Source organism: Nerophis lumbriciformis, linkage group LG14, assembly GCF_033978685.3.
Source record: "Nerophis lumbriciformis linkage group LG14, RoL_Nlum_v2.1, whole genome shotgun sequence".
NCBI classification, from domain to species: Eukaryota; Metazoa; Chordata; class Actinopteri; order Syngnathiformes; family Syngnathidae; genus Nerophis; species Nerophis lumbriciformis.
In genome coordinates, this window is record NC_084561.2 from 42,363,206 (window position 1) to 42,381,596 (window position 18,391).

Sequence of the window (18,391 nt, forward strand, 5' to 3'; positions counted from 1 at the left end):
TGGTACCTTTTTTTGTCTGTGTTTGTACCTTTATTTTGCCTGTGTTGCTACGTTTTTTTGTCTAGGTTGGTACCTTTTTTGTTCTATGTTGGTACCTTTTTATTGTCTATGATGGTACCTTTTTTTCTGTCTGTGTTGGTACTGTTTTTTTTTTTTATATGTTGGTTCCTTTTTTTTGCCTGTGTTGGTACCTTTTTTTGTCTATGTTGCTACTGTCAGGAGTTGTAGGTGACGAACCCCAAGATGCAGAGAAGGCGGAAGGCATTGTGCGGGAAAACATGATTTAATGTTCAAAAGTAAAAATAAAGAAAAGACACAAACCAGGAACTAGGAGGACAAACTGGAAACAGGGAACAGGAATCCAGCAAACAGGGACTATGAACAAAAAGATAGTAAGCTACAAACAGCTACAGAATACAGCTTACCGCTACCGCATACAGCTACACTGACATGGACACGACAGGTAGGAACGACAATAATCCAGCAGTGACTGGAGGGCAGGGCAGGTTTAAATAGCAGCTGGCTGATTGACACCAGGTGTGGCCAGGTGCCAATCAGCCACAGCTGAGGGGACAGCACTCAGAGAGAACAACAGGAAACTGAACCAAAATAAGTGCTGACAGGAAATAAAACAGGAAAAACTAAAACGTAACCAAACTGTCAGGGAAAAGCCCGACAGCTACCTTTTTTTGCCTGTGTTGGTACTGTCCCATGACACAGACCTCCCTACCAGGGGAGGTCTGTCATGGGAGACCCACTTTTGCAATGCCGGCCATTCAAGTACCTCGGAAGCACAGTGACAGAAAATGCCAAGCTTGATGATGAGATCAAACTGAGGATGGGGAGAGCGAGTGCTGTGTTTGGGAAATGAAGGGAAAGACTCTGGAACAACAGGCATGTCTCTATTTGCGTCAAGTGCAAGGTGTACAGAGCAACTGTGCTAGCTACACTTTTGTACGGTGCTGAAACCTGGACCCTCTACAGGTTGCAAGTCAGAAAACTTCACGCCTACATGATGCGCCACCTTCGGACCATCATGGACATCTCCTGGAGAGACAAAATCCCGAACACAGAGGTCCTAAGTCGTGCTGGACTGCCATCGATGGATGACATCTTAACCCAAACAAACCTGAGATGGGTCGGGCATGTAGAGAGAATGAGTCACGAGCGGCTCCCTCGGCATCTGCTCTACTCACAGCTGGAGGAAGGGAAACGAAACAGAGGGAGGCCAAGGCTACGGTACAAGGACACCGTTAAACGGAATTTGAGGGAACTGAAGATCGACACTGCAACCTGGCAGCTGAAGGCAAAAGACCGGGCTGAGTGGAGGACTATGATCCGACCGAAATGAAACAGTCATTGTCGCGCCCGACAGACTGCTATGATGATGATGGTACCTTTTTTTTTGTCTTTGTTGGTACCCTTTTTGTCTGTGTTGGTAGCATTTTTTTTTGTCTAGGTTGGTACCTTTTTTTTTGCCTGTGTTGGTACCTTTTTTTGTGCCTGTATTGGTACCTTTTTTTGTCCGTGTTGGTACCTTTTTTTTGCCTGTGTTGGTACCTTTTTTTGTCTTTGTTGCAACTTTTTTTTTTGCGTGTGTTGGTACCTTTTTTGTCTGTGTTGGTATCTTTTCTTTGTCTGTGTTGGTATCTTTTTTGCCTGTGTTGGTATCTTTTCTTTGTCTTTGTTGGTACCTTTTTTTCTATGTTGCTACCTTTTTTTTGCCTGTGTTGGTACATTTTTTTGTCTGTGTTGGTACCTTTTTTTTTGTCTTTGTTTGTACCTTTTTTTGTCCATGTTGCTACCTTTTTTTTGCCTGTTTTGGTATCTTATTTTTGCCTGTGTTGGTACCTTTTTTTTGTCTGTGGTTGTACCTTTTTTTGCCTGTGTTGCTACCTTTTTTTGTCTATGTTGGTACCTTTTTTGTTCTATGTTGCTACCTTTTTTTGTCTGTGTTGGTACCTTTTTTTGCCTGTGTTGGTACCTTTTTTTTGCCTGGATTGGTACCTTTTTTTGCCTGGGTTGGTACCTTTTTTTTGTCTGTGTTGGTACCTTTTTTTGTGATCCGCATACTGTAAGTCCTGAAACTTTGAAATCAAACCATGGAGGCATGGTGGAAATATTTCTAAAACAACCTTGCTTTCCTTCATACTTCAGCAATATGTTTGGAGGAGAAAAGGTGAGGCCTTTAATCCCAGGAACACCATACCTACCATCAAGCATGGTGGTGGTAGTATTATGCTCTGGGCCTGTTTTGCTGCCAATGGAACTGGTGCTTTACAGAGAGTAAATGGGACAATGAAAAAGGAGGATTACCTCCAAATTCTTCAGGACAAGCTAAAATCATCAGCCGGGAGGTTGGGTCTTGGGCGCAGTTGGGTGTTCCAACAGGACAATGACCCCAAACACACATCAAAAGTGGTAAAATAATGGCTAAATCAGGCTAGAATGAAGGTTTTAGAATGGCTTTCCCAAAGTCCTGACTTAAACGTGTGGACAATGCTGAAGAAACAAGTCCATGTCAGAAAAACAACAAATTTAGCTGAACTGCACCAATTTTGTCAAGAGTGGTCAAAAATTAGACCGTAGTTGAGGAGCGCAGGGGAGACGTTCCTCCAGGGCCTATGTACTTCAGGGCTAACACCCTTCACTTTACCCGGCAGTGGGTCTTTACAGCTCCGGACTCGAGGGTGAATGACGAGGCCGGCGGTTTGTTGCAACTTTGTGACTTTATTGGTGTCTTGCACGCACCCATCCACCAAGCTACTCACTGTTGCCGCTCCCTCACTTCTCTCGCCCACTCACTCACTGACCTCACTCATCTCACATGCTGTCATGTCTTAAAGGGTCACACACACACACACACGCTACTCTCATAACAACTAACAAGACATCATGGCGGAGTCAGAAGTCGAGTTTCTTAACATGGAGACATTCTCAATACTTTTCTTTTGTGGAGCACAAAGAAAATAACATTTTAGTTAAAAGTTGTGTCTTGGATCAAAGATCCCATATACTTAAAGTTAAAGTTAAAGTGCCAATGATTGTCACACACAAACTAGGTGTGGCGAAATTATTCTCTGCATTTGACCCATCACCCTTGATCACCCCCTGGGAGGTGAGGGGAGCAGTGAGCAGCAGCGGGGGACCGCGCCGGGGAATACTGCCCAAAACAGCAATTCAAATCTGCTGAAACAGCTACAAAAGCAACATGCTTCGACGGAGAGAGAGAGACACAGACTTTGATGCCACTTCAGCTCCACTTAAGGATTTTAACGGAGGCACTGCTAGCCAGGACAACATTGATAGAGTCATTGCAGCGTATGTGCAAGAGCAGTGGTTCTCAAATGGGGGTATGCGTACCCCTGGGGGTACTTGAAGGTATGCCAAAGGGGTACGTGAGATTTTTTTTTAAATATTCTAAAAATATTTTTTGTGGACATGTTCCATAAATATTGATGTTTTTTGTGAAGAAATGTTTAGAATTAAGTTGATGAATCCAGATGGATCTCTATTACAATCCCCAAAGAGGGCACTTTAAGTTGATTAAATCTTTATTTATAATTGAATCACTTGTTTATTTTTCAACAAGTTTTGAGTTATTTTTATATCTTTTTTTTCCCAAATTGTTCAAGAAAGACCACTACAAATGAGCAATATTTTGCACTGTTATACAATTTAATACATCAGAAACTGATGACATAGTGCTGTATTTTACTTCTTTATCTCTTTTTTTCAACCAAAAATGCTTTGCTCTGATTAGGGGGTACTTGAATTAAAAAAATGTTCACAGGGGGTACATCACTGAAAAAAGGTTGAGAAAAACTGTGCTAGAAGACATGCAGGCTATTTCTACAGTGGAGTCGCCCGCTTTCAGGCAGCTAATTAGCACGATACCGACGGAGGCAGATAATTACATATATACATATTTGTGTGTTACTTCTTTATTTTCATAGTCATATTACAAAACAGCTAGTGTTCTTTATTTGTTATCTTTTGGTTGTCTGCAAGTACTGTGTGCCAACTTTGAATTTTAGGAATGTGAGGGGGGATCTTCTCTGCTTCTCGCCTAAAGCCGACTTTAGATAAGAGACACAATGGACATGTGTTGAGGTGAGAGAGGGGGCGGGGGGGGGAATTATAGGAGAGGAGAGTGTTTTTCCATTTCTTTCCTTCTCTGGTTATCCTCAAGTCCAAGGGGAGTAGCAATAAATCCTTTCTCTTATCTGTTCCTGTGCCCAGCTGTGGAGGAAGGGACAATGAGGGTGGGGGCAAGGGAGACGTTATAGAAGAGTGTTTTCCGTGATATTAGATTAGACCATTTTAGCTGCGCTAGTGGGCGCTTCTGTACTGGATCTGGTCTCACGTTTATTTCCAAAGGCTTTGGAAATAAATGACAAAATACCTATTCTGTCTCTGGTGGTCCTTCTTACTCAGCTTCTGTGTCATCAAAAGAGCTTGGGAGTGACCAGCAACTTGAATTCCCTGAGAGGAACAACTGGTCGAAACGCAATAATACCGGCGTCAAACCGCAAATGGCACGGAAAACATGTACTTGGACAGTGAGTGCATAAACATGGAAAGCAAGCTCAAGAATGATAAATGATAAATGGGTTGTACTTGTATCGCGCTTTTCTACCTTCAAGGTACTCAAAGCGCTTTGACACTACTTCCACATTTACCCATTCACACACACATTCACACACTGATGGAGGGAGCTGCCATGCAAGGCGCTAACCAGCACCCATCAGGAGCAAGGGTGAAGTGTCTTGCTCAGGACACAACGGACGGTTGGTACTAGGTGGGGATTGAACCAGGGACCCTCGGGTCGCGCACGGCCACTCTTCCACTGCGCCACGCCGTCCCAAAGACACTCCAAACTCTGCCTCTGCTCATCATTCAGCACTGAAGATACACACGCTGTCAATTCTCTTATATATTCTTTCATTCTAGACTTCTAGTGTTTGATTATCACATCACTCTTAATGTATAGACTATAAAGTTCACAAACCTAAAGAGGGATGCTAGTGGGCCAGGCCAATCTTTCCTTATCTCTAAACTAAAACTGGGGAAATGCGTAGAGTGTTCTGGGCTTCAGTAGAGTGTTGATCTCACGAAGACATGATTTTATTTCACAATTCCTTGAGAGAGAAAAAATGCCTGGTTAGGCTTTGTGTATGTAGTGTGTGCCTTCTTTGGTTTACAGCTATGTTGTTATTATGCTGTTTGTTACTTATGTATGTTATGTTGCAGTTATTTAAAATAGTTTTGTCAATTTGTTCTGGCCTTTGAAACATATCTTTGTTTTTGTGTGTTATATGTAGAGCACATTGCTTAGCAGAGTTCAGTGATGCAAATGCATGTCAAGTTGATCAACACATTGTATTATTCTCCAGTGCAATAACAGCACTGGAATGAAGGCTAAAAGGGCATTAATGGGAGCCTTAAAAAAAAAAGAACAAAAAAAAAAAGTAACAAAATAGTTACTTTTCACAGTAACGCATTACTTTTTGGTGTAAGTAACTGAGTTACTTTTGAAATAGAGTAACTACCCTATTTTCCGCACTATAAGGCGCACCTAAAAACCACAAATTTTCTCAAAAGCTGACAGTGCGCCTTATAACCCGGTGCGCTTTATATATGGATTAATATTAAGATTCATTTTCATAAAGTTTCGGTCTCGTAACTACGGTAAACAGCCGCCATCTTTTTTCCCCGTAGAAGAGGAAGTGCTTCTTCTGCTACGCAAGCAACCGCCAAGGTAAGCACCCGCCCCCATAGAAGAGGAAGCGCTTCTTCTTCTACTGTAAGCAACCACCCGCCCCCGTAGAAGAAGAAGAAGTGCGCGGATATTACGTTTCATTTCCTTTGTGTGTTTACATCTGTAAAGACCACAAAATGGCTCCTACTAAGCGACAGGTTTCCGGTTCATGAAAAGACGCAATCTCTCCATCCGCACACGGACTACTATTTCACAGCAACTGCCTAAAGACTTTCAAGAAAAGCTGGCTACTTTCCGTGCATATTGTAAAAACAAGATAGCTGAAAAAAAGATCCGTCCAGAGAACATTATCAACATGGACGAGGTTCCACTGACTTTTGATATTCCTGTGAACCGCACTGTGGATACAACGGGAGCACGTACGGTGAATATTCGCACCACAGGGAATGAGAAGTCATCCTTCACTGTGGTTCTAGCTTGCCATGCTAATGGCCAGAAACTTCCACCCATGGTGATATTCAAAAGGAAGACCTTGCCAAAAGAGACCTTTCCAGCCGGCGTCATCATAAAAGCTAACTCGAAGGGATGGATGAAGAAAAGATGAGCGAGTGGTTAAGGTAAGTTTACGCGAAGAGGCCGGGTGGCTTTTTTCACGCAGCTCCGTCCATGTTGATATACGACTCCATGCGCGCCCACATCACGCTGGTTTTTAATATATTATTAAAGTTTGACTGACCTATCTGACTGTTTTTTTGACATTCCCTTTAGCGCAGTTAGATGCGGCTTATAACACGGGGCGGCTTATAGGTGGACAAAGTTTTGAAATATGCCGTTCATTGAAGGCGCGGCTTATAACCCAGGGCGCCTTACGGTGCGGAAAATACGGTAGTTACTGGTTTTCAGTACCTAACCCAACACTGGTTATGGCCTACCTGTGTCCTTTCTGAGACTGTGGGTCAGACGTTGTACTGGTACAGCGTACATGCGCCCTGCTCAAAGTGTTTGCCAATATTTTGATAGGAAAGCTTGCCCAAGCAGGCCCAGCAGAACAATCGCTGGCACCTCGTGCACGTCATCACATTGCACCCTTTGTCTTTCTGCAACACAAAAACACAAATACTTTAAAAAAAAAATTGTTTGTTTTAGATGAAACACAGAGCTCAAGTACAGTACCTGTATTGTGCAGAAGCAGTACGGACAGTTTTTGCTGTTGAAAGCGATCCAGTCCTCGGAGAGGAAGTCCTCTAGAGTGCCACGCAGAATTTTCCGACCGTATTTGCTCTCCAGCTGGCGCTGCCTTCGTTTGCTACCACTGGCATAGTCATCCCAGAGAGCCGTCATACCCACTGACACACATGACATCATTACCAATGCTGTATATACTTAGTAAGTTATGTACGTTGATCTAAAAGCTGGAGGTACAAAAATGATGCAAAGAAGAAAATAAAAATCTCCCGAGGACCAGCATCCTATGCAGTGGATATACACTATATTGACAAAAGTATTTGGCCACCCATCCAAATGATGAGAATCAGGTGTCCTAATCACTTGGCCCGGTGTATCAAATCAAGCACTTAGGCATGGAGACTGTTTCTACAAACATTTGTGAAAGAATGGGCCGCTTTCAGTGATTTCCAGCGTGGAACTGTCATAGGATGCCACCTGTGCAACAAATCCAGTCTTGAAAGTTCCTCGCTCTTAAATATTCCAAAGTCAACTTTATTATAAGAAAATGGAAGAGTTTGGGAACAACAGCAACTCAGCCACCAAGTGGTAGGCCACGTAAACTGACAGAGAGGGGTCATCGGATGCTGAAGCGCATAGTGCAAAGACTTTCTGCACAGTCAGTTGCTACAGAGCTCCAAAATACATGTGACCTTCCAATTAGCCCACGTACAGTACGCAGAGAGCGTCATTCAATGGGTTTCCATGGCCGAGCAGCTGTATCTAAGCCATACATCACCAAGTCCAATGCAAAGCGTGGGATGCAGTGGTGTAAAGCACGTCGCCACTGGACTCTAGAGCAGTGGAGACGCCTTCTCTGGACTGATGAATCACACTTTTCCATCCGGCAATCTGATGGACCAGTTTGGGTTTGGAGGTTGCCAGGAAAACGCTACATTTCGGACTGCATTGTGAAGAGTGTGAAATTCGGTGGAGGACGAATTATGGTGTGGGGTAGTTTTATCCAGGAGTTGGGCTTGGCCCCTTAGTTCCAGTGAAAGGAACTTTGAATGCTCCAGGATACCAAAAAGTTTTGGACAATTCCATGCTCCCAACATTGTGGGAACAGTTTGGAGCGAGGCCCCTTCCTCTTCCAACATGACTGTGCACCAGTGCACAGAGCAAGGTCCATAAAGACATGGATGACAGAGTCTGGTGTGGATGGACTTGACTGGCCTGCACAGAGTCCTGACCTGAAGGCCTTTGGGATGAATTAGAACGGAGACTGAGAGCCAGGCCTTCTCCACCAACATCAGTGTGTGACCTCACCAATGCACTGTCTAAAATTCCTATAAACACACTCCGCAACCTTGTGGACAGCCTTCCCAGAAGAGTTGAAGCTGTAATAGCTGCAAAAGGTCATATTGAACCCTATGGGTTAGGAATGGGATGGCACTTCAAGTTCATATGTGAGTCAAGGCAGGTGGCCAAATACTTTTGGCAATATAGTGTATCTGTATTGCTCAATCGTGTTATTTTATTTTATTTTTTTCAAAAACTATAATATAAGACCTACCAACTGACTGGGGGAGGTCTGCACCGCCTTGCTGTGGGTCCTCTGTTTGAGGCTTCGCCCTCACCCTGCAGTCATCTCTTCCATGGTAAGTCTTCTTGCAGGTAACACAGAAGGCAAAGCCACAGACAGAGCAGAGCGCCACCCTGCTGGCTTCTTCCAGAATGACCGGCGATCCACAGGTGGTCCGTGGACAGTAAATGACATCTGAAGAAACACCACATGACACATACAAGTTACAACTTACTCGCTTTATCTGCTTATCATCTGCAACAAAAACAACCTGCCAGATGTGCACGTCTGCAGCTTATAAGGCTGACATCATTCTGGAAGATGAACGCTTGACCTTCCAGTTATAGTGGAAACAATTACTACAGTAATGAGAAATAAAAGTTTATTGCATTTGAACACAACACATTAAATATCGTGCAAAACTTCATTCAATTTAACTTCGAACGTTAAACTAATATTTGATACTGTATAAACTCATTACAAACATAGTGAAATATGTCAAGACCTTGGTATAATAATATCGATGTACAGTTTTTAAAACCCCAGACTTTCCAAAATGTTCCATTTAAGTTTACATGAAATGTAATCCACAGTCATCAAAATTACATCAAAAGAAGGCTTGAAATAACTTAAGTTGCATGTTAGACTTTGTCATATTACAACTCATTTGTATACTCTAGCCTTTAAATAGACCCCCCTTTTAGGCCAGTTGATCTGCCGTTTCTTTTCTGCTCCTTCGTGGAGAGGGGGACACACAGATTCGGTGACCGCAGACCTATGGACTGGACTCTCACAATATTATGTTAGATCCACTCTGGACTGGACTGTCGCTATTATGTTAGATCCACTATGGACTGGACTCTCACTATTATGTTAGATCCACTATGGACTGGACTCTCACACTATTATGTTAGATCCACTATGGACTGGACTCTCATAATATTATGTTGGATCCACTATGGACTGGACTCTCACTATTATGTTAGATCCACTATGGACTGGACTCTCACTATTATGTTAGATCCACTATGGACTGGACTCTCACTATTATGTTAGATCTACTATGGACTGGACTCTCACACTATTATGTTAGATCCACTATGGACTGGACTCATACTATTATGTTAGATCCACTATGGACTGGACTCTCACACTATTATGTTAGATCCACTATGGACTGGACTCTCACACTATTATGTTAGATCCACTATGGACTGCACTCTCACACTATTATGTTAGATCCACTATGGACTGGACTCTCACACTATTATGTTAGATCCACTATGGACTGGACTCTCACTATAATGTTAGATCCACTATGGACTGGACTCTCACTATTATGTTAGATCCACTATGGATTGGACTCTCACACTATTATGTAGATCCACTATGGACTGGACTCTCACACTATTATGTTAGATCCACTATGGACTGCACTCTCACACTATTATGTTAGATCCACTATGGACTGGACTCTTACTATTATGTTAGATCCACTATGAACTGGACTCTTACTATTATGTTAGATCCACTATGGACTGGACTTTCACTATTATGTTACATCCACTATGGACTGGACTCTCACACTTTTATGTTAGATCCACTATGGACTGGACTCTCACACTATTATGTTAGATCCACTATGGACTGGACTCTCACACTATTATGTTAGATCCACTATGGACTGCACTCCCACTATTATGTTAGACCCACTATGGATTGGACTCTCACTATTATGTTAGATCCACTATGGACTGGACTCTCACACTATTATGTTAGATCCATTATGGACTAGACTCTCACACTAGTATGTTAGATCCACTATGGACTGGACTCTCACTATTATGTTAGATCCACTATGGACTGGACTCTCACACTATTATGCTAGATCCACTATGGACTGGACTCTCACACTATTATGTTAGATCCACTATGGACTGGACTCTCACTATTATGTTAGATCCACTATGGACTGGACTCTCACACTATTATGTTAGATCCACTATGGACTGGACTCTCACACTATTATGTTAGATCTACTATGGACTGGACTCTCACTATTATGTTGGATCCACTATGGACTGGACTCTCACTATTATGTTAGATCCACTATGGACTGGACTCTCACACTATTATGTTAGATCCACTATGGACTGGACTCTCACACTATTATGTTAGATCCACTATGGACTGGACTCTCACACTATTATGTTAGATCCACTATAGACTAGACTCTCACACTATTATGTTAGATCCACTATAGACTGGACTCTCACTATTATGCTAGATCCACTATTGACTGGACTCTCACACTATTATGTTAGATCCACTATGGACTGGACTCTCACTATTATGCTAGATCCACTATGGACTGGACTCTCACGCTATTATGCTAGATCCAGTATGGACTGGACTCTCACACTATTATGTTAGATCCACTATGGACTGGACTCTCACACTATTATGTTAGATCCACTATGGACTGGACTCTCACACTATTATGTTAAGTCCACTATGGACTGGACTCTCACACTATTATGCTAGATCCACTCGACGTCCATTGCACCGGTCGCCCGGGTGGTCCCCACATCTGCGGTCCCCTCCATGTTTCTCATTGTCCCACTGGGTTGAGTTTTTTCTTGCCCTGATGTGGGATCTGAGCCGAGGATGTCGTTGTGGCTTGTACAGCCCTTTGAGACACTCGGGATTTAGGGCTATATAAGTAAACATTGATTGATGTCAGGTTCACCTTTTAGATCTAATTGCCGCAAACAAACTTTTGCACGATATTCTAACTTTTTGAGGTTCACATGTAGTGCTGAAACTAATTAGTTGAAATGATCAATAAAGGAGGAACAGAATACATCCTATTAAGTCGAGTTTTTTTTTATCTTAATGAGAAGTTTTGCCCAAAACCTTTGCATCAGTCATGCATTTTTTTTTACTTTAGTTTAATTATTGACATTATATGTCAGAGGTGGGACCAAGTCATTGTTTTGCAAGTCACAAGTAAGTCTCAAGTCTTTGCCCTCAAGTCCGAGTCAAGTCCCGAGTCAAGACAGGCAAGCCCCGAGTCAAGTCCAAAGTCAAGACTGGAAAGTCTCAAGTCAAGTCCTAAGTCCTGCATTTTGAGTTTCGAGTCCTTTCAAGTCCTTTTAACCACAGACTAATATATTAACACAGATTGTGTATGCTTTTCAAACGCTGTATTTATTTATTAAAACAAGTGCATTTTAAATTGCAGGAAAGAAAATTGTGCTGACATTGCACTTTATAATAGCACTATTAACCAGTCATTTTAAACATTAACTCATTCCTTTACAGAACAAACACATTGAAAAATAAAGTGCAAATGTACTTATTTGTACAAAAGTGTTAACATTGAAAAAACATGACATATACGTGCACATAACAAAAAAGTTGTACTTTTTATATGTCAGGGCCCTATGCTGCATTGCATCTGCAAAAGACCAAATTAGCCAAGAGTCTGTCAGTCATTTATGCACGATGGGGGCGTAGTATGATGCCACCATGGCTGAAAACTCGCTCCACTGGAGCACTGGAGGCAGGCACTGCCAAGACTCTCATGGCCACTCGGAACAGTGAAGGAAGAGTCTTCATGTTCAATGCCCAGAACAAAAGGGGGGAGAGAGTTGTTTTGGGTTGGTGCACTACTTGTAAGTGTATCTTGTGTTTTTTATGTTGATTTAATTAAAAAAAAAAAAAAAAAAATATTTCTTGTGCGGCCCGATACCAATCGATCCACGGACCAGTACCGGGCCGCGGCCCGGTGGTTGGGGACCACTGAGGTAAACAACCAACAGTATGTCAGAAAGCTAGCTAAAACGGTACACATATTCATAATATAGTATACATTTTAACTGACCTTTATTTGACTATTTTTGTCTTTTTTTAGGTGGCTAAAATACGCGGTGCTGCTGACCGCCGTCTAACGTTACGTGTGATATATTGACTAACGTAACCCTGCTTAAAAAAAATCACTGAACAAAAAGTATGAATAAGGTAGTGAACTGCAACAGATTCCCGTGTTTGCAATAACGTTATAACGTTAGCAGTGAGTTTACAGCCTCACTGATTTAACTACACAGCAAATAAAAGTCACGTTACTTAGCCAATAAACGTTATCTTACATTCAAAACTTACCGTTCTTTGTGCAACTTCAAATGCCGGATGAAGTTGGAAGTTGTTGCCTCTCCATCAGTAATTTTCGAACCGCATGTGTTGCATACTGCAAACCGTTTTGTGTTGACCACCTCGTAATTTTTATACCCAAACAAAATTATTTTAGGTATCATTTTTTGTTCACTGGCGTGTGGTTTGGACATGTCTTCTTCGTTGGTTGTCCTGCAATTTGATTGGATGAATGCTGTGTGATAAAAACAAAGTAGATCTAATTTGATTGGCTGTTGTACTGAGACCACACCAGCTGACACACGCAACGCTGATAGACAAGTACACAATGAAAAATACGGAGCGCTCCCGAATAACTTTTTCATCTTTGGGTTTTGGGTTATATGTATGTAAAATACTGGTTGTACAGATCCTGTAATGCCGTGTTTTTCAACCTTTTTGGAGCCAAGGCACATTTTGTATATATATTTTTTTAACAAATGACACTCAGTAGCATATATTGACAAAATATGACAAAATATGACAAAATATGACGCAATTGCACCAGTAAATCTTCAAAGTAGACCTACACTGCAACTAGCTACCTGCTGCCACCTGCTGATATGGAGGAGTATTACATGGTCACTCTGCAGACATTCAACAACGGCACATTTCTAGTAAAATATAATTATTGGTTTGCATTAAATACTTTTTTAGGCCAATTAGGTGAAATTCCCCCGGCACACCAGACAGTATCTCGCGGTGGTTGAACAACACTGCTGTAATTGTTCCATTTAATGTTCATTATTTGATATGGTAAAATGTGATTGGTTTCTCTGTATTTGTCTACTTTAATGTTGATCACAGTTCAAACTTCATGTATTTTTTTTATTATATGATTGAATAGCTATTCAACAAGGCCTAGATTTTGTGTATTCTTTGAATCCACACACCTGCCATACAGTCCAGAGTAGACTGCAGAAGAAGTCGGTCATAGCGTCTAAACAGTTCCTCCCCCACCAGACTCTCCACCTTCCCAATGAAAATAGAAGATAATCAAATATGTCAGAGTAATACTTAAAGGGGAAAATTATCACAATTTCAGGAGGGTTGAAACCATTAAAAATCAGTTCCCAGTGGTTTATTATATTTTTCGAAGTTTTTTTCAAAATTTTACCCATCACGCAATATCCCTAAAAAAAAGCTTCAAAGTGCCTGATTTTAACCATCGTTATATACACCCGTCCATTTTCCTGTGACGTCACATAGTGAAGCCAACACAAACAAACATGGCGGAAAGAACAGCAAGCTATAGCGACATTAGCTCGGATTCAGACTCGGATTTCAGCGGCTTAAGCGATTCAACAGATTACGAATGTATTGAAACGGATGGTTGTAGTGTGGAGGCAGGTAGCGAAAACCAAATTGAAGAAGAAACTGAAGCTATTGAGCCATATCGGTTTGAACCGTATGCAAGCGAAACCGAGGAAAACGACACGACAGCCAGCGACACGGGAGAAAGCGAGGACGAATTCGGCGATCGCCTTCTAACCAACGATTGGTATGTGTTTGTTTGGCATTAAAGGAAACTAACAACTATGAACTAGGTTTACAGCATATGAAATACATTTGGCAACAACATGCACTTTGAGAGTGCAGACAGCCCAGTTTTCATCAATTAATATATTCTGTAGACATACCCTCATCCGCTCTCTTTTCCTGAAAGCTAAACTGTCCAGTTTTGGAGTTGATGTTAGCAGGCCAGGGAAGCTAGGGTCGATATTCTTCTCTTGATCATCTTCGGTGGCATAAGGGACGGTGTGAGCCAAGACATCCAGGGGGTTTAGCTCGCTCGTCTGCGGGAACAAACTGCCGCCATTGCTTGCCGTGCTACCGAGGTCCTTTGTCCCTGAATTGCTCACACACTCCGGCAGATTCAATGGGGGTCTGGCGGCAGATTTCTTTGACTTTATGGTTGGAAATGCATCTGCTTTGAGTGTCGCAGGATATCCACACATTCTTGCCATCTCTGTCGTAGCATAGCTTTCGTGGGTAAAGTGTGCGGAACAAACGTCCAATTTCTTGCCACTTTCGCATCTTTGGGCCACTGGTGCAACTTGAATCCGTCCCTGTTCGTGTTGTTACACCCTCCGACAACACACCGACGAGGCATGATGTCTCCAAGGTACGGAAAACAGTCGAAAAAAACGGAAAATAACAGAGCTGATTTGACTCGGTGTTTGAGAAAATGGCGGATTGCTTCCCGATGCGACGTCACGAGAGCGAATATTAGAAAGGCGTTTAATTCGCCAAAATTCACCCATTTAGAGTTCGGAAATCGGTTAAAAAATATATGGTCTTTTTTCTGCAACATCAAGGTATATATTGACGCTTACATAAGTCTGGTGATAATGTTCCCCTTTAAGAAATAAGGATGGGATCTTACCTGGTCAGGTGTGGGGAAAGCTTTGCAGCCTGCCTGAGCGCAGGTGACGCCAAGGACATTTCCCTCGGTTATCTGGAGCTTACAGAACTCAGCCAGACAGGCCTGGCAGAAGACATGGCCACACTCTTGTATCCGTACACACTCGGAACCCAGGTAGCTCAGAAAACACACTGAGCAATCAAAAACTGTGCTTTGGAAAACCTTGTGTGTCTGAGCTGCATCGTGGACCAATATCTCAGACATAAGAGCTTGTGCTGGAGTCAGGGAGAGATCAAAGACTGGTTGGTTGGAAGCAGAAGCATTTCCAGCTCCTTTTCCACTTGCTTCTTCTTCACCAAGCGGGATGGAAGAATCCTTACGGGATTTGAAGGACCTGGCGGCTACGGCTCCTTGAGAGTCTTCATGACTATTGTCCATCAAATTATCTGAAAGGTGACAACGTTCGGCGTCTTTGGACCCTGAGTTGAGTGGGATTTGATTGGTTTCCGGGATGGAGGCGGAAATTGTGTCCTCGCTGTTGTACGGGCTGCTGCGTTCATTGGGGAGTTCCAGCAGAGAACGGATGTTGAGGAATCCGAGAGTATCCTCCCTTAGAAACTGCACCCAGGAGAAGAGCACCACGTCACCTCCAGTGGCTTGATAGAGATCAATGAGGTGAGCCTCCAAAGAAGCAAGCTGGAGAGACGCAGGGGAAATGGCTGATGTGATCCATGTAAACAAATCCACACACACACACACACACACACAGGTGTGTAATGCTGCTTACCTGTTTGTGTGTCAGCCAGATACAGCAGAGAGTGAAGGAGGGAGGGGATGAGGAGGGATAATCCTCCGGGAACTCAAAGGCCAGATGCAACGCTGGAAGGAATGATATCCTGTGCTGTGTCAGGGTGTCACCTTAGACAAAGCAAACATGACACATGTTCTTGGGAAATCTGATTCACTGTCGTACTGTCTGCAAACCAAGAAACACGAGACCTGATCTACATGTCCTCACATTACAGGAAGTCAATAACTTTTGAACGAGAATGATTTGTTTACCTTCTCCGAGTGCCACCAGGAAGCCAGAGGGCAGTTCAGTCAACACTCTTATTTCCCCGGCAGTCCTAAGTCCGTGCCGGACAAACTCCTCTGAACTCAGAATGCTATGAATAGCAAGTAGCTCGTTTTCTTGCTCCTCCAGATCCATACCTGCAGTGGAAATGACTGGAAACACCTTGCAATACCTCCTCTCTGCAAGGCATTTAGTCCAAAACAATAACAACAATGCTTCCTGCTCCAGTTGTCCGTCCCACCAGTGACTCATCAGTCTGATGCAAGAAGCAGGAAGCCTCAGCAACTACTAACATCAGCAGGACTGCAAGTCATACATTCATGAGCCACACTGGTGCCATTATCAAAACAATTTTGATTATTAGCTTTTGTTGTAAAAACAAGAGAATCATATAATGATATTCATCTCAAGTTTCATTATCTGTATGAGAATAAAAGACACTATCACTATGTAATTCATGCTGCTGTCTCAAGCCGTTTCCTAGATTCAAACTCTAGTAATGTTCCTGGTATAAAACTTGATGAATAACATACATTGCGTTCTAAAGTCTCTATTGCGCACAAAGCAAATCATTTCAAGATCCCCATCATATTAATTCCTAGATGTGATCGAAATTATTTAAGGCGCACTACACAGATTAAACGTAACGTTTTTAATGTCAGCACTACGGATACCATTAACAAAAATTCCTCAAAACAGCCCACTACCTATAATATGGGCTTTTTAAATATCAGATCATTGTTTCCTAAAACGTCGTTAGTTAATCAGGTCAATAGTGACTACAATCTTAAAGTCATTGGTCTGAGCAAAACTTGGCTAAAACCAGATGAATTTTTCTCGCTTAACGAGGCATCTGCCCCTAACTACACGAGTGCACATATTGCCCGTCCCCTTAAAAGCTTTAAGCAGCGGCAACATTAATGCTCTTGCAACTATGACTCTTGCTGGTCTACTGCCTTCGGTAATGGCACCATTTCCAAATTATGTGGGCTCTAGCGATAACCTCACCATTGATAGTATAGCACCGCTAAAGCTAAATAAAGGCCCCTAACTCACTGGTTCAGAAGAAATCTTGTGGAAAGCTGGAACGCAAACGGCATGCGACTAAACTTGAGGTGTTTCATCAAACATGGAGTGATAGTTTATTAACTTATAGAGTCACGATTTCCTTAGTTACTACTCCAATCTCATCCGCTTGACCTTAGCGCTGCTTTCGATAACTTCGATCATAACATTCTATTAAAATGTATCAAAACACGTATTGGTATGTCAGACTTAGCCTTTTCTTGGTTTAACTGACAGGAAGCAGTGAGTCTCCCATAACAATGTGACCTCAGAGTATGTTAAGGTAACGTGCGGAGTGGAGTTCCACAGCGTTCGGTTCTTGGCCCTGCACTCTTCAGTACCTACATGCTGCCGCTAGGTGACATCATACGCAAATACGGTGTTAGCTTTCACTGTTATGCTGATGACACCCAACTCTACATGCCCCTAAAGCTGACCAACACGCCGGATTGTAGTCACCTGGAGGCATACTTGCCAACCCTCCCGGATTTTCCGGGAGACTCCCGAAATTCAGCGCCTCTCCCGAAAACCTCCTGGGACAAATTTTCTCCTGAAAATCTCCCGAAATTTAGGCGGACCTGAGTGACGTGTCGACAGCCTGTTTTCACGTCCGCTTTCCCACAATATAAACAGCGTGCCTGGCCAACGACGTTATAACTGTAGAATGATCGAGGGCGAGTTCTTGGTTTCTTATGTGGGTTTATTGTTAGGCAGTTTCATTAACGTCCTCCCAGCGCGGCAACAACACACAACAACAGCAGTCACGTTTTCGTCTACCGTAAAGCAGTTCGTCTGCCGTAAACAGCAATGTTGTGACACTCTTAAACAGGACAATACTGCCATCTACTGTACATGCATATGTGACATTAACATCTAGGGCTCTTAGAGAGTGCAGTGCACAACTGCGCACACAACAAGGAGACGAAGCAGAATGCATCATCAGAGAGGGTGTTCAGCATGGTTAGAAAAATAGTGACAGAGAATAGAACAAGGATGGACAATTCAACCCTTAACTCAACAATGAGTAGATGAGTGTTATGTGTGTGTATATGTGTAAATAAATGAACACTGAAATTCAAGTATTTCTCTTATATATATATATATATATATATATATATATATATATATATATATATATATATATATATATATATATATATATATATATATATATCATCAGAGAGGGTGTTCAGCATGGTTAGAAAAATAGTGACAGAGAATAGA

At 42.4% G+C, this 18,391-nt stretch overlaps 1 protein-coding gene across 1 annotated transcript; it reads right to left on the reverse strand.

Moving 5' to 3' along the window:
- Positions 1–5,998: 5,998 nt before the first annotated feature.
- Positions 5,999–17,084, reverse strand: LOC133616746 (E3 ubiquitin-protein ligase RNF14-like). Its single transcript, XM_072914731.1, has 7 exons — positions 16,090–17,084; positions 15,815–15,906; positions 15,049–15,723; positions 13,556–13,634; positions 8,463–8,666; positions 6,896–7,068; positions 5,999–6,819 (listed from the first exon to the last, which is right to left on the reverse strand). The coding sequence occupies exons 1-7, from the start codon at positions 16,352–16,354 to the stop codon at positions 6,679–6,681; spliced, it is 1,629 nt and encodes a 542-aa protein (XP_072770832.1). The 5' UTR covers positions 16,355–17,084; the 3' UTR covers positions 5,999–6,678.
- Between the last annotated feature and the right edge of the window lie 1,307 nt (positions 17,085–18,391).

Excerpts from the sequence above, each read along its gene's own strand:
- LOC133616746 (XM_072914731.1), bottom strand. The coding sequence starts at position 16,354 with ATGAGTCACTGGTGGGACGGACAACTGGAGCAGGAAGCATTGTTGTTA. Across the intron at positions 13,635-15,048 it reads CTTTCCCCACACCTGACCAG|GTGGAGAGTCTGGTGGGGGA; the intron begins GTAAGATCCCAT and ends TTCATTGGGAAG. Across the intron at positions 8,667-13,555 it reads TACTCTGGACTGTATGGCAG|ATGTCATTTACTGTCCACGG; the intron begins GTGTGTGGATTC and ends GTGTTTCTTCAG.